General features: G+C 38.3%; 2 protein-coding genes and 1 pseudogene across 8 annotated transcripts in view; 1 reads left to right on the top strand and 2 right to left on the bottom strand.

Moving 5' to 3' along the window:
• Positions 1 to 404: 404 nt before the first annotated feature.
• Positions 405 to 4,731, bottom strand: TMEM60 (transmembrane protein 60). 2 transcript variants are annotated; one of them, XM_081283546.1, is made up of 3 exons: positions 4,543 to 4,731; positions 3,745 to 3,899; positions 405 to 1,094 (listed from the first exon to the last, which is right to left on the bottom strand). In XM_081283546.1, exon 3 carries the CDS (start codon positions 1,042 to 1,044, stop codon positions 643 to 645), a length of 402 nt encoding a protein of 133 aa, XP_081139672.1. In that variant the 5' UTR covers positions 1,045 to 1,094; positions 3,745 to 3,899; positions 4,543 to 4,731; the 3' UTR covers positions 405 to 642. The 2 variants fall into 2 exon arrangements, with proteins under 2 accessions (XP_081139672.1, XP_081139671.1); XM_081283545.1 differs by lacking the exon at positions 3,745 to 3,899 and having other exon boundaries at positions 4,543 to 4,722.
• A 371-nt stretch (positions 4,732 to 5,102) lies between these two features.
• The window catches only part of PHTF2 (putative homeodomain transcription factor 2), a 149,412-nt gene continuing 138,926 nt past the window's right edge, over positions 5,103 to 15,588 (top strand). For 2 of the 5 annotated variants that reach the window (XM_081283540.1, XM_081283543.1), the window contains exon 1: positions 5,103 to 5,273. The gene's annotated coding sequence lies outside the window, so the exon portion shown is untranslated. The other 3 variants (XM_081283542.1, XM_081283544.1, XM_081283541.1) reach the window with 2 other exon arrangements.
• Positions 11,542 to 12,547, bottom strand: LOC308645214 (E3 ubiquitin-protein ligase RING2-like; annotated as a pseudogene). Its single transcript has one exon. The product of its transcript is annotated as an E3 ubiquitin-protein ligase RING2-like (transcript).

Here is a 15,588-nt window from a genome sequence, read left to right as displayed (position 1 = left end):
CTAACATGCCATCTCTATTCATTTGTCTCAAATAGAAGGTATAGTTAACAGTAAACTTAGCCTAGATAAAAATCTGTCAAACTCTCAAGATTCTTTTTGAATATAAACATGAAGTGTCACCCCTATTCACTTTAGTAACTTTTTCTTCCATAATTTAAAGGCATAAATACCATTTACTTTGGTCATATCAGAGCCATGACAAATTTCTATCCAAAGATACAGATTAAAAGGTCTGTATTTACTTTTTTTTTTTTTTTTTAGTTGTAGATGGACACAATACCTTTATTTTTATGTGGCGCTAAGGATTGAACCCAGTGCCTTACATGTGCTAGGCAAATGCTCTATCACTGAGCTATAAGCCCCAGCTCTGTATTTACAATTTATTCAAGAGTCATTTGGAAAAATGAGGTCAAAAACAAACTTTATTTACATAGGGATAATAAGGATATCAACAACTCAAATATTGAATAATTCAGTTTTGGGTTAAGTAGAAGTCCATGATTCATCAATCCTGTTTTATAGAAGCAGTACAAAATTACATTTGGTATTTTCCCTCAGTTCTCTGGTATTGAAGCTTGCAAAGGTTCAGAACACTTTAAAGGTTGTTGAACAGCAATAGAAATGAGATGATGTACTTAGAAGTCAGTCTCTCACAAAAAAGACATTATATCCAAGTTCTGTTAAAGCCCCAGCCAGTAAGGCCCATAAGGGAATAAAGACATAAGACAGATTCATGGTAGTAAACTGTTCCAGTTTAGCACAGAGTGCCAGGCAGAAGGCTAATTTAAGTAACATCGCAATGAGGTACCAGGCTTTTTTTTTAATATTGTGTGATCCATGTCGAGGGTCAAAGCCAGACTTACAGCGCCCAGCCATTTTCACAATCAACATGACAAGGAGGATAGTGTCAAATATCCAGACAGGAATAAATATGAGGAACCAGTTCCAAGGTGCCTTCTCATCCAGTTTCAACACCAACATGATCAAGAAGAGTAAGGTGAAGAGCCAGGTAAGTAGTACTCTCTGAGCCAAGGACATTCTCATTTAAACAGTTTAAAGAGGCTGTAGCAGGGTTGAAAAAAGGAAAATATGCCCTGAGAGGAGAGGAGAAAAAAAAAAGTCAAGGTTTTGATGCCAGGAAAAAAACCCAACTACTTCCATTCTTTTTTTTTTTTTAATATTTAAATTTTTATTTTTTTGTAGTTGTAGATAGACAGAATGTCTTTATTTGTTTATTTTTATGTGGTGCAGAGGATTGAACCTAGTGCCTCAGGCATGCTAGGTAAGCTTTCTGCCATTGAGATACAGCCTCAGGCTTACTTTCATTCTTAATAAATAAGGTTGATTTTTTGCTACTCAAAGACTTCCTAATTTTGAAAATGTTCTATTTTTCATTTCAAAACTTCTTGGAGTAATCATTGAAACATCCATCATTTCTTATATCTCATTACTAAAATTTGAAAACCTACAGTTTTTCATTCAATTTCAAGGGGTACTAAAATAAAACATTTAAAACCAAAGTGATGAAAAGGGAGGTAAGATTTTGTTTTGTTTTGTTTTTATGGGTACCGGGGACTGAATTCAGGGGACTCGACCACCGAGCCACATCCTCAGCCCTATTTTATATTTTATTTAGAGGGGGTCACGCTGAGTTGCTTAGCACCTTGCCATTGCTGAGGCTGGCTTTGAACTCATGATCCTCCTGTCTCCGCCTCCCAAGCTCTTGGGATTACAGACATGCACCACCAACTGGCCAGCTGAGTTTATAAAAGACAAAATGGTTAGTAAGTATTTTAAGAACATCAAGTAGAATTAAGATTGTAAAGAGGTCACTAGATTAAACAATATGAAAGGTATATCATTGGATTTTTTATGTAGTTTAATCTATGAATTTTATATTTTTAAACCCTTAGGTATTTTCTTATTAAAAGGGGCAACTTAAAAACCTTAGATGTTTTGTAATTACTTGATGGGGAATTATAATTAGAGTTGCTGCTTGTATCTGATCCATTTTTTTTTTTTTATTTTACACTAAAACTACATGACTTACTATTGCTCTGGGATATACTCTAGTACGTGGAAGACCCAGTACCTGTTTTTTTAATTTTTATTTTTTTTAGCTGGGACTACATGTGTGTGCCACCATGCCCAGCTTCCAGAATATTTTCTATTTCCCTTTCATTTTTCAATACTAAAATCACTAATGCTTAATAACCTGGAATTTTGATTGGGAATTCATTAACTTACACCCTACATATAAACATTATATTTCATCTTCACAAATAGGTTTAAAGTGTGATTCTGTATTTGTTCAAGTTTTTATATATCAACCTTGCAAATATTTGGACTAGGGGTAAGTAATGAATGAGAAATCAGAAGACAGACTGTATGCAGTTGGGTGAGGAGTTAACAGAAGATAAAGAAATGGCAACAGTTGAGAAGATTTTATTCCCTTGAGCTATTTGGAAAAGAGAAAATGAAAAATAAGACATGAGACTGAGAAAGGGACAGGAAAAAGTTTTAGGAAAGGAGAATTCTAAGTATGACTAAACTGGGGGATATAAGCCACTGGGAAATGATAGCTTAAATATGAGAAGACCTGATGGAAACATCAGAAAGTAGTAGGGAATGTAACAAAAGCATGGGTGATGGGAGTAGGAATAAAGGTGCAGGAAGAAACAAGTAAAGAAATTGGCTAGATGGACCCAATACCCTAGATTAGTGTGTACAATTATATTTTAGAGCAAACTTTGATGTACCATGCAACATCTCTACTTTTAACAGAACTTTAAATAGGGTGGCAATAATGGAGCAAGAGAGTATACAACATTTTTTTTTTTTTTTTTTTTGCACCAGGAATTGAACCCAGGGGTACTTAACATCCCCAGCCTCTTTTTGTATTTTATTGGAGACAGGGTCTCCCAGAATTGCTTAGGGACTTGCTAAGTTGCTGAGGCTGGCATTTGATGTTGCTGTCCTCCTGCTTCAGCCTCCCAAACTGCTGGGATTACAAGTATGCGCTGTAGCAACAACTCTTTTACTTCAATAGGTAGGAGTGTCCTAACTCACCTTTCCCCAGATATACTCATCTACTTGCACTTGTTTATTTAGTTTGCAAATGCTTCCTACTGCAGTGTGCTTGTTTCCAGGAAGGCATTTTCTATGCTGGTCTCCCTTCCCAGAAGCTGCTATATAATGGAAAGTGAGACTGAATTTGGAAGGTGGAAATCTGTAGACTGATTAATAACTATGGATAGATTTCATTGTGTAAACTGTTTGCTTAATCTTGATCTCCAATCTATCTGGCCATTTCTGTGAACCTAAGAATAGGTTTATGATAATATACTCGTTTAAATGTAACTTTCCCATTTGCCATAATGTCCCCCTCCCTCCCCATAAAGGACTGAGTAGCTATTGATCATTGGAAGAGCACTGTACTCACCCAATAAACTTAATAACTGGAAGTGAAAGGACATCAAGGGCAAAATCTTACTGTGGCTACAAAGCTTTATAATCTGAGATACAACAAAGTTCATATGCATTCTCAATAGGGGATGCACCTATTGATAAATGATGCTCGAAATATTGTGTATGCTTGGGCTGGGGTTGTGGCTCAGGGGAGGAGTGCTTGCTAGCATGTATGAGGCACTGGGTTCAATCCTCAGCACCACATAAAAATAAAGGTATTGTGTCCATCTGCAACTAAAAAAGAAATTAAAAAAAAAAAAGATTGTGTATGCTCACCTACATCAGTGACACAGGACCCCAGCTTGACATTTACATCTTCATTAATCTAATCAGCCATATTTGCTTCCTATTTTCCTTTCTTCTCAATGGACAACTGTGCACTCCAAAATTTGTTTAACATAGTTTCCACTTAATGTGGTTATTTCTAGTATCTGTAAGATAGTTAAATATTTCTCAAATGATTCCTTATCCACTGTTGAAACCTTCAGACTAGACCACATATGGTTAATCTAAAGGGCCACGACTACATTACCTGCTTCTCTACCAGCTGTGCGCGGAATCTTCTATGGTGTTTTCTACACCACGCTCATTTCCGTTCTCTTGCTACTCCTAATACTTTTTCAAATGAACCTGCCTCATCTCAAAGACAGTTTGGCTTAATGAACCCACAAATTTCTATCATATTAAGTTGCTTTCGAAAGGCTCGTGTTGTAACATTCTTGGCCAACCTGGCCATCTTTTCAGAGGAACAGCATTCTGCTTACAATTTAGTTGATTTTCGGATTCACTTCGCCCTAGAACTTCAGGAACTAAGCCCTCCTGGTCCTTCCTCTGTGGACACCGACCATAGGTTTGTGCAGCCGTATCTGAACTCCCCCATTCTAGGCTTTGGGCCCAGCACATTTTGAAATTTAACTTAGTTTTTGCATGATGCACTACGAAGCCCTGATGCCAAGCAGGTGTGTGCGGTTTTGGGTCCGCCAGTGTGACGGGATGGAGGTCGGCGGCGCAGCCCAGAACATTGGGCGTCCAGAACCGCAGCACGGTGGGGGCGGGGGCCATGCTCCGACTCACCTGGCAGCGCCGCTGGCCGGAGAGCGGAGACGGCCGCGAAGATCAGTAAGTTCGCCAGTTTGGATTCTTGTCCTTTTCCACACTTTCCCCCCCATTAAACTCAGAACCCGTCACATGATAATTCAGAAAGAGGTCCAGTTCCGCCTCTCTAAACCGCCGCGGTAGAGGTTTTCTCAGTTCTACCTCAGGCCGCGCCCACATCCGGAGCTGGTTCTCACCGCCCCTGGACCTACCCTATAGGTAGAGGGGACGCCAATCTGATGCAGAGACCCGTTTCTCTGCGGTAATTGGACCATTTAGCCGTCAGTGTAAACCAACCGACCTTTCCTTACTTTCGAGTTCGACAAAGAGGCGGTAAGGAAAGAACCCACTGGGCCCGCCTCTTACTGCTACGGGTTGGGAGGAAAGTCAGTCATAGCTCAGCCTGGAGTTTTCTTCGTGGTCTCATTGGGCGCAAACATGCCAATCAAGCCAGCAGCACTCGGCCCCGCCCCGGCTGGGGCCCCGCCTCCTAGGCCCTCCCAGTCTCGGCGCGGGGACACTGCAGGCTCCGGCGCAAAATCCTGCGGGAGAGGGGGTGGGGCGACGCTCTGGAGGCAGCGCGCCCGCCAGCAGCCTAGCTGTGGCTCCTCGGGCTCCGGCGGCGGCGGCGGCGGCAGCGGCAGCGCTCGCCTCGGTGTCTCCCCAGCGCACCCCAGCCGCCTCCTAGCGGCGCGACGCCCGCTCCTACGGTAAGAGCCACACCACCTCCACGCTTGGGCGGGCCGTGTGGAGGTAGTCGGCTTCTGACAGAATCCCGAAGATGGATCTGGACTAGGGAGGAGAGCGGCCCGCGGGATGGATGTGGGGGCTCCGGGGTCAACGCGTCGCCCTTCGCCGCCGGTGTCTTCCTCGGCAGTCTCCTGCACCTGCGGGCCCGGGTCAGCCGCGGCCCCCTCGCATCATTTGGCGGGTGGCAGAAGCTCAGGTTTCCTCTTCCCGAGCCCGTGCGGTTCTCAAGGCTTGAAGGTGTCGGGCCGAAGCTCAGCGCCGCCTCCCGCCCCTCGCCTCCCTCCTCAGGATCCCCTCCTTCACTTCCTTCCTTTGGCGCTGTGCAGGGGGTGGCGGGGTGTCGTCGTGTCCTAGGAGTGTGTGCAGGGGTTTCGGGCTGCCCAGACCCAGACCGAGCGGGCTGGATAGGTCAGCTAGCGGCCGGGAATGGGGGGCGGGTTCGGGCGAGAGGGCGGCTCAGCGCGCTGACTGCTGGCGGAGAAGGAGGGTTGCTGCAGAGTACCAGCTGAGCAGGCGACAGTTAAGTTTTCTGATCCCAACATTGACTGCGGAGCGGGTACTGAAATCCTATGCAAAGGCCTTGAGGGATATTTCTCTTCTGGAAACAATACCGTGGTCCATCAGCATGCTTCACCTTGTACTGTTTTTATTTGCCTAATGTTGACAGCTGGAGTTCTAGTATTGTTCTTGAGTCATGGCTTTCTAACTCAGCACATCTTGTAGAACTTCAGGGATCATTCTGTTACCCATTTTATTTTTAGCCTGGCAAAACCAAGGAGCTGCTTTATATGAGCATACACTAACCCGGGAAGAAGAGTGTGGAACAGTTTAGTAATCTCAATATGTAATTAACATGCCAAGTAATCTTAAAATTCATGGTAAATGTATTAGAGATATTACATTTGCTTTCCTTGTTAATGGTATATTCTGCTTACCTTGAGATTAGGTGAGATACTTTTATTGTTTTTGATTTGCTTTTACCAAACATTTTTAAATGCCCCCCCCCCCGCCCCTGCTTTAGCAATATTCTTAGTACTTGATCTTAGACATTTTTGTAAAATTAGTTTTTTCCAAAACCGGACTTTTTCCACAACGTTTTTAATGTTGGGAAGAGAAATTCTGAGAATTTGAAGACTATGGACTTTTAGCCTAAAGAGCCATAAAACAACAGTTTGAAATCCTTACTTGGATTTGGGGTACAGACTACTAATTTTAAGAGAAGGAAATTGGTATGACTTGTCGATAGTGGCTCAGCCTGCCGATTCCAGAGGAAAAGAATCTAGAGGTCTGGGAGTAGAAACAAGGTGGTTCCTGGAAAATGTTTTGCTCTGGAAAAGCCTACCTCCTACGTAGGGAAGTTGTCTTTATGCTTCAGATAGTATTAATTTAGATGTTAGGAGTGTTTTTGTCTTCTGATTTTTACGGCTTTCTGGCAGAGCATGAAAATGTGGTAAGCAAAGCAAATATAGTGTACAATGGGGGCACTCTTGAATACTTAGGCCTCAGGAGTCAGTCCCAAGTTGGCACTGGATGGTTGGCTCTAAAAATAAAAAAAGGTATCCTGACTAAGTTTCAAACCACAAACCTTTTTGGTTAGTCCATTAAATGCATACTTGCAATGAACTTGGGCTGGGGATGTGATTTGGCATGTGGTCCTGATTTGATACCCCAGCACCCCACCCAGGCTTCCCCCAACAAAAAAGCAAGGAATTTGTAATGACAAAAGTATGGTTAGACTGAGCCAAAGAGAATTTATGGTGGCATGTTGAAAAAATGAGGATCAGAAAATAGTTGGGACTACCTAATTATTATCTCATTTAATCCCTATCCTATGAGATAGGTACCATGATTACCATGATTTCCTTTCTGTTTTTAGATTAGTTAGCCAAGATTTAGGTTAACTCATTTTTTTTTTTTTTAAAGATTTTGGTGCCAATTGGTCAGTGGATTCACATCTAACCAATCTGATTCCAAGTGGTTATGCTTTACCAGCACAGTACAGTGGCTTCTTAGAGACCTGTTAGAAGGAGACTAATCAGTGGAAAACCATGCTGCAAAACCATGAACTGAACCCAGTATTGGACCAATTTTATAACACTTTGAAATCATTTTATAATAGGCACTGTTGAGTGTTGCTTAAGATAACAGGATCTAGTCACCTTCCCTGTCTTTGAGGAGCATCATTTAGTGGGAAGATAGAAGTACACATAATAAACACTGAATAAAGAAAAAATATAATTTTAAGAAAGATTGGGTTGGGAGGTTCAGGGAGGAGCTACCATTGGAGCTTGGTTTAAAGGTTGTTTTCATAAATGGGGAAAGAAATTGTTCAATACAGATAGAACAAGAGGAGGTAGAGTCTCAGAATAGGGATATAGATTATTGAAGGAATGGTAAGTAATTGTGGCTTCATATAAAAAAGAGTTGAGAAGACCAACTTTAAATAGTAATTATATGTAAATGTGACTGGGCAAAGTTAATATTACCCAATTTTGGTAGTTGCAAATTGCATATTTAAATACTAAAACTATAGAAAGTTTTTCTACATTTTTGTTTACTATCTGTCTTTCAATGCTTATTTTCCAAAAGCCAATTAAATCTCTTATTTCCAAACATGTCCAGCAGAGCAATTGTTTTATTATTCATTGAGATATTCTATTCGATCTGTAAAAGATGACTAACAAAACACTACCAGAGGCTCCCCTCTCCCCCAGGACTAAGGAATGAACTCAAGAGCCTTCTCTGAGCTACGTGCCTAGCCTTTTTTATTTATTTTTTTTAATTTTGAAAAAGGTCTAAGTTACCCAGGCTGGCCTCAGATTTATAATCCTTCTGCCTCAGTCTTCTGAGTAGTTGGGATTACAGATGTGCACCACAATGCCTGGCTACTAGAGGCATTTGCACTTAATTTGTGGGACATATTTTGTGATGGTTGATATAAGAGGAATCTCAAAGTGACTGTTGTCATCCATTCACCTCTTTACCTATTTTGTAGCCAAATAGAGGTGATATTGCAAACTCTCTTTTGCATATATGTTGACTTATCTTCTTAAGCCTAGTTTGAGACCTGCTTGTGGGATAGAATGTTTTCAATTGGGCCTGCTCTTGAAAATTTGAGAAAAGCTGGGCACCGTGGCACATACTTGTAATCCCAGTAACTCAGGAGGTTGAGACAGGAGGATCACAAGTTTGAGGCCAGCCTCAGCACTTTAGTGAGGCCCTAGGCAACTTAGCAAGACCCTGTCTCTAAAAATAAAAAGGGCTGAGGGTGTAGCTGACTGTTAAAGTGCCCCTGGGTTCCATCCCTAGTACCAGAAGGAGGAGGAGGAAGAAGAAGAAGAAGGAGGAGGAGGAGGAGGAAGGAGGAGGAGGAGGAAGAAGGAGGAGGAAGAAGGAGGAGGAGGGAGGAGGAGGAGGAGGAGGAGGAGATGATAATTTGAGGGAAAAACAAACAAACTCACTCATGCCTATATTGTCCTATATTAGGTTAGCACAAAACTGTGCATACTTGCATTGAATTTGTAGATGTGAAACATCACTTGATGTCAGGAATCATATGACCAAATTCGAAACTATTAAATGACATTTAGCCTTCTGCATTTTTTGTCCAGCTTGTTAAAATCTTATATAAATAGTGAAAATGACAGAATAGAAGTGAGTTTTTTCAGTTGAGAATAACTCACTATATCCTAAAACAGGTAGCTTTAAAGCAATAAGAAAAAAAAATTTATTGGACTTCATTCTGAGTAATGAACAGGAACTGAGGCAGGAAATGGCTGTGGCTGAAGAACTACCTGATAATAATCGTAATGTAATTAAATTTGACATTTAATGAGAGGAAGTAAAGAAAAAAATGCATACTATGCAGCTTTCCAGTTGTAGAAATAGTAGAGGAAGTGACTGTTAAAAGTTTATCTATCCGGGTGTGATGGCACAAGCCTATAATCCTAGGGCTCTGAAGACTGAGGCAGGAGGATTGATTGAAAGTTCAAAAAGTTCAAAGCCAGCTTCAGCAATTTAGTGAGGCCCTAAGACACTTAGTGAGACCCTGTCTCAAAATAAAAAATACAAAGGGCTGGGGATGTGGCTCAGTGTTTAAGTGCCCTGGGTTCAATCCCTGATACCAAAAAAAAAAAAAAAAAAAAGAAAGAAAGAAATAAAGAAAACAAACACAAACAAATAAGCCCTCAAACAAACAGCTATCAGCTATGTCAAAGACATGTAGTAAGCACTCAGGTTTGTTGTGTGAATGATACTACTTTAATAATATATTCAGTATTAGAAGTTACAGGTAGCAAAAAATATATGAAAAGTATATGGTACAAGTTTTAGTTCTTTATAGTCTAAAAAACTGGGTTCTAGTCTCAATTTTAACATCCACCAGTTCTGTGACTTTGGGCTCATTATGTAATCTTTTTGAGGTTCAGTTTTTTTTTTTTTTTTTTAATGATGCAAACAGTTTATGTCCTCCCATACTGACAGATAAAAACAAATACATTCTCTAAGCACAATGCTTATATCACAAATAACTTTCTGCTTAAAGACAATTTCAATTAATAACCACAATAGGAATTTAGTTATTTAATGCAACCACTAATCTAACATGTCACCAATAAAATCTAAGCAGATTTATCTCAAAACCAGGGTAATATTCATTGGACATGCATTAATAATCTATACAACTTAACATTACACTGGAAAAGGAATTTATAATTTTTGGTGGTTTTCAAATTTCATGGCACAATTTACCAAAATAAACTGTAAAAACAGATTTCAAATATATTCACTAAAATGGTAAAAAATTGAATAAGCCTTTAAATTTTTATGCTCAAGATTTAAAACATCAAGCTGGCCCCAATCTATCAAAATTGACAGATGAATATTTACAACGACTAGACAGACTTTAGTTACAGCAGTATTGGAGGTCTACTCCCTCCTTTCAAAACCCTTTGAGGTTAGTTTCTCAATGCAAACATGTCTTTGTAAATACTGTGGATAGTATAAAATTTAAAACATACTTACAATCAGGACAAGGATGAAAAATAACCCGTAAGTCAGTCTTTTTTTCTGACCTGTTAACATAAAGCTTTCTGGCTCCCAGTCAACACTGTCCCTTAATATAAAACTAGTAAGAGTAGAATGACTTTATCCTGTAGTGGCTGACATTCTTCTACAGAATTACATTTCACTATTTATTAAAGCAGGACTTGAGCTCCATTAATCTGCTTCTACAGAGTATAATTAGCAGAGCACCAATTTTATACACTGGTATAGCAACTCAAAATGCTAAGCACACTTTTCAAACAGAAGCAAACCTATTTTTTTTTTTCCATGTACCACATTGTTCTCAAAACTTACATGGCTACCAATAAGAAAAGAATTAGGGAAGCTTTGAAAATATCTTGTACTTTTCATCAAGGCTAAAGTACAAAATCTCTCCATATTTTTGATATTTTAATAGGGAAAAACCATAAAACATACAATAAGGAACTAAAGTGTTAGTAGGAACTAATACAAAAAGCTTAAGTTGAGGACTACGAATTACTATTAATGCCCCATATGCTCATAGAACTTAAGATTTTGATTCTCTTCCCCATGACCAGAATATCTAAACTTACAGGAAGTAACAAAAAAAAAAAGGCAAAAAAATAACATTGCATGACAATAGAAATCAAGTTCATAAAGAACCTCTTTTAAAAATGAAATGTTATGAAAGAAAATACCATGAAAATAATAATCCTATGAGAATTGTTTTTAAGCACAGTAAGTTTGAGCCTCAGTCTTCATGAAGATACTACAGTTTATATAGAAAACTATAAATATACAAGACTCTAACAAAAAAAAGTCAGAATACATATTAACAATCTATAGGCCTAAAAAACTTTGAGGGGAGAGGGGAAAAGGATGGCCAACTGAATCTTCACTTAAGAATACAGAACTATGAAAAATTCCTAGGTCAAAGATGCTTCCAATGGAACTACTCTGTGAAAGCACACAACTTAGATATATTCCTCAAAGGAAAACAAAAGTAATGAATAACTATAATCCCTTCCAAAAAGTAAATCTTATATTAAGGGGAAATGATTCTAAAAGTGTAAACAAGTCTGGCTCAGAAAGAAAAATTGAACAGCATATCCAAGATCTGTTCATAAAAGTAATGATGGTACATCTTTAATGTTAAAGAAACAGGCTATAAAAAAGTTCAGTCTCAGAATTGGCTTTAAAAGCTCATTTGTGCTCCTTGGTGGGTGCGTAATAAAGTTCCCTGGGTTTATTCACTTTACAGTACTTCTCACTGACCAATTCCAAAGAAAAAGAACCATTTAATATAGTGAACTGGCCACTTGCTGTTGCTATATAAATGGTATACTGCTTCTCACTGGCTGTATCAAGGTTGATTCTCCCTTGCTTCGAAGTTCTTGTAAAGCTAATCTCACAGCCAGATACTTGGATAAGTGATCAACAGTAGCATTACCTGAAATCTTTATATATCTTGTCTGTGCACTGTCATCTTTTTCCATAAGTGTGGGATGAGGCCTGAATACTAATTCAGTTTCACTAGCACCATCCATTACTGGATCAGTTGCCTCTGTTGCATTGTTATTATCAAGTTCAAGCCCAGAATCATCATATGTTTTGGTCCATTTGTTACTAGGGCCTGCTTCCTGATTGCTATGTGTGAATGCATTACTACAATGTGAACTGTCACTGTCACCATTATCTTCTGCTCCACTGCCATTTTCAATCTGTTGTTTCTTGCCTCACTGTAATCTGTTCATGGCCGGTATCTTTAGTCCTTCCTCAGTGCTGTGACTGAGTACCTGTTGATTATTGTGCTTGTTGATTCTGGCTAATACTCTCTCTTGATGAGCTCCGTACTTATCACGACTTGGATAAATTTTGCTGATGAGTGCATCAAAGTTTGGTCTGGCCTTAGTGATCTTTTGGAAACTAGCTTTTTCCAACAAGTAGGAGATTATTTTTTGCCACTTCTAAGGGCAGTGATAATACAATCTGTACAAAAAACGATGCAAACACTCCTTTGTAGTCATGGCATTCTTCAACATATCCAAACAAATTGGGCACATAATTCACTGTGTAGACTTCTAGGTGAAACAACAATTTTTAAGCCATCTGTTATTGCCTCCTGAGGTGTTTGTTGTAATTCATATAAACTGAGTTCCCTTGTTTTGTTTAATGGTTGAGTTCCATTTGTGTGCACAGCCTGAGACATTGCTTTGCAGGAGAGTCCACGTTTTTTCACTTGGTGGTTAAAATTTCATGGCTCCTACCCTGGCTGGGGCGCCGCTGGTTGGGGCCGGAGCGAGACTCAGGTATTAGCTGCTGCGCACAATATTGAAGTTCAGTCTTATTTATTTATAAAATACTGCTTTGCCAGATTTTAAGAATTAAATGAGATACTGTATTTAAAGTTCTTGAAACAGTGCGTAGTTTATAAGACTTGCTAAAAAAAAAAAGCCCTTGTAATTATTTGGTACTGTCAAACAGTTTTTTATTTTTATTTTTTTTTAAGACAGTTTCCAAATAGAGGTAAGGAAAACCAGAAAATGGCAAACAGTGAAACTGAACCTTGAAACAATTGGATGTTAAGTAGTTATCAGGTAGAGTTGAATAAAGAATCATTGCAACTCCATACAAAAGAAGGGAAAATAGGGGCTGGTGTTGTAGCTCAATGGTAGAGCGCTTGCCTCACATGCATGAGGTCCTGGGTTTGATCCTCAGCACTGCATAAAAATAAATAAATAAAAATAAAGATATTGTGTCCATCTACAACTAAAATATATATAAATGTATACACATATAATATATATCAACAAATTCATATTATATATTAAATATATTATAATATATGAATTATATATAATATTATATTTTAACTACAAATTCATATAATATATATTTTATATATAATACTATATATCTATATATTATATATAATACATATATAATATATAAAATATAAATACATAATATATATAAATATGTGTGTGTGTATATATATATACACATATATATATATATATGGAAAATAGTTTTACTGTCTCATACTTTTTTTGAAGAAAGTATGTGAAACTTATTAAACTGGTAGAGTAAATAGAGTTTGTTATTCTAAATGACAATTAAAAATCATTAAAATTTGGTCTTAGTGCTATGAATTAAAGTATATAGGGGAAAAGGACTTGTTTTCTCAAACCTCTTAACCAACTTCTTATTTAGTCCTAAAATTCTTTACAAGAGGCAAGACATTAATTTTATAAAACTTGCAAGAAATCTTTGAAAGATAGAGCAAGCTAATATAACTGCACACAGTTTCTAAGTGTTCATTCTATGTCTCCTGTTGCCATCTCTATTTTTTGGATGCTGAATCTATGAACGTATCATTTGTTGAAAAACAGACATCTTTTTTTTTTTTCCCTTTCTATTCCCTGTCCTACTGAGTGATTCTTACAGTGTCCAAACCAAGAATCATGGATGTCCGATTTTCTCCTCATGACTAATTAATCACTGCATTTGATCATTTTTCTAATTATCTATCTTTCAATCGTGCCCTATCCCAATACCCACAATTAAACCAAAGCAAAACCCCTTTACTTAGTTTATGCCCCAGTCTGGCTGGGCACAGAATCACGAGCCACTCACAGCTTTGTAGATTCAAACAGCAATTCTTTATTCCCGAACTCACACCGGCCCTCACAAACACGTTCTCGGAAAATCCACGTTCTGCTGCAAAATTCACGTATTCCACCAGGCTTAGAACCCCAAATACTTTCTCAATCCCATGAGAACTCAATGGGAACTCAGGCAGCAGGATACGCCCTATTCCCAGCAGGAATAACCTTAAACCTGGAACCGCCCTAAACCCAGATAGTCCTAAACCCAAGGAGCGGGATACTCCCTAAAACCTGCAGGATACACCCTAAACCTGGATCCGCCCTAATCCAGTAGGATCCACCCTGGTCCTTGAGCAGGGTCACCTTTCTCAAACATACATGCAATGTCACAGCGAATGTCCAAGGCAAGTCCATTTCCAGGAGTCCTTCCTCTAAGCAACATGGGGTACGCTGGCAAGAAAGTTTTAATGCGTCATTCCTACTTGGCAATGGCCCTCAGCAAGTTTAGGTCCTCATCATTCTCCCCAAATTATTCTTAATTTCCTTTGAATTTGCCTCATATTATTTAATTCTTCACATAGCTTCCTTTCGGAATGATGTTGCTGAAATACTAACATAACCATATAAAAATTATATCTGTAGTGCTTTCACATGACAGGTAAGTATTCTTCCCTCCGTGAATTTTAGGCTTTGGACAGTGCTAAGTGATTTACATATTTAGGCCTGGAGTTTTCTTTGTAGCAAGGATATTAACTACAAATTCATTTTTTTAACTAGACAAAGCACTATTCAATTTATTTGTTCTTGAGTATCGATAGATTTTTATCTTTGATGACATTTGTTCATTTAATGTAAATTGTTAGATTTATTGACATAAAATTGTTCATAATATTCTCTTACTATATATTTTTTTAAAAGAATTTTTTTTAATATTTATTTTTCAGTTTTCGGCAGACACAACATCTTTGTTTGTATGTGGTGCTGAGGATTGAACCCCGGCAGCACGCATGCCAGGCCAGTGCGCTACTGCTTGAGCCACATCCTCAGCCCCTCTTACTATCTTTTTAGTGTCTAAAATCTGTAGTGATATCCCTGCTCTCATGTCTGACTTTAATTTGTGACTTTTCTATTTCTCTCTCTCTCTTGCTCTTTTTATTTTTTTTACCTGTTTGGTCTGGCTCGAGGTTTATCTGTTTTATTGTTCTTCTCAAAAACCAGATTTTAGTCTTCTCTTAATTTTTCAGTTCTTAATTTCTCTGGTTTCTTATTTCCCTTCTGCTGTTTACTTTCCACTTTATTTGCCCTTGATTTACTAGTATCTTAAAGTGGAAACTTAGCTAATTAGTTTGGAAGATTCATTATCCTCTAAAATAGGTATTCAATGCTATAAAATTTCCTCTAAATAGTGTTTTCACTGCATCCCACAAATTTGATTATATTTTCATTTTTATTGAAGTTTAAAGTCTTCACTGATTTCCTTGACCCCTTCAGTTATTTAAATTATGTATATGAGTTTTGAAATATTTGGGGATTTTTTTCAGTTATCAATTTCTAATGGATTTCATTGTGGCCAAAAATATACATTGTATAACTTGAATCCTTTTTAATTTATTGAGTATTGTTTTATTACCCAGAATATGAT

Source organism: Spermophilus citellus (genome assembly GCF_964194105.1).
Source record: "Spermophilus citellus genome assembly, chromosome: 3".
Lineage (NCBI taxonomy): Eukaryota > Metazoa > Chordata > Mammalia > Rodentia > Sciuridae > Spermophilus > Spermophilus citellus.
The sequence above is the reverse complement of the archived record's forward strand: the minus strand, read 5'-3'. Positions and strand labels throughout refer to the sequence as shown.

Excerpts from the sequence above, each read along its gene's own strand:
- TMEM60 (XM_081283546.1), bottom strand. The coding sequence starts at position 1,044 with ATGAGAATGTCCTTGGCTCAGAGAGTACTACTTACCTGGCTCTTCACC.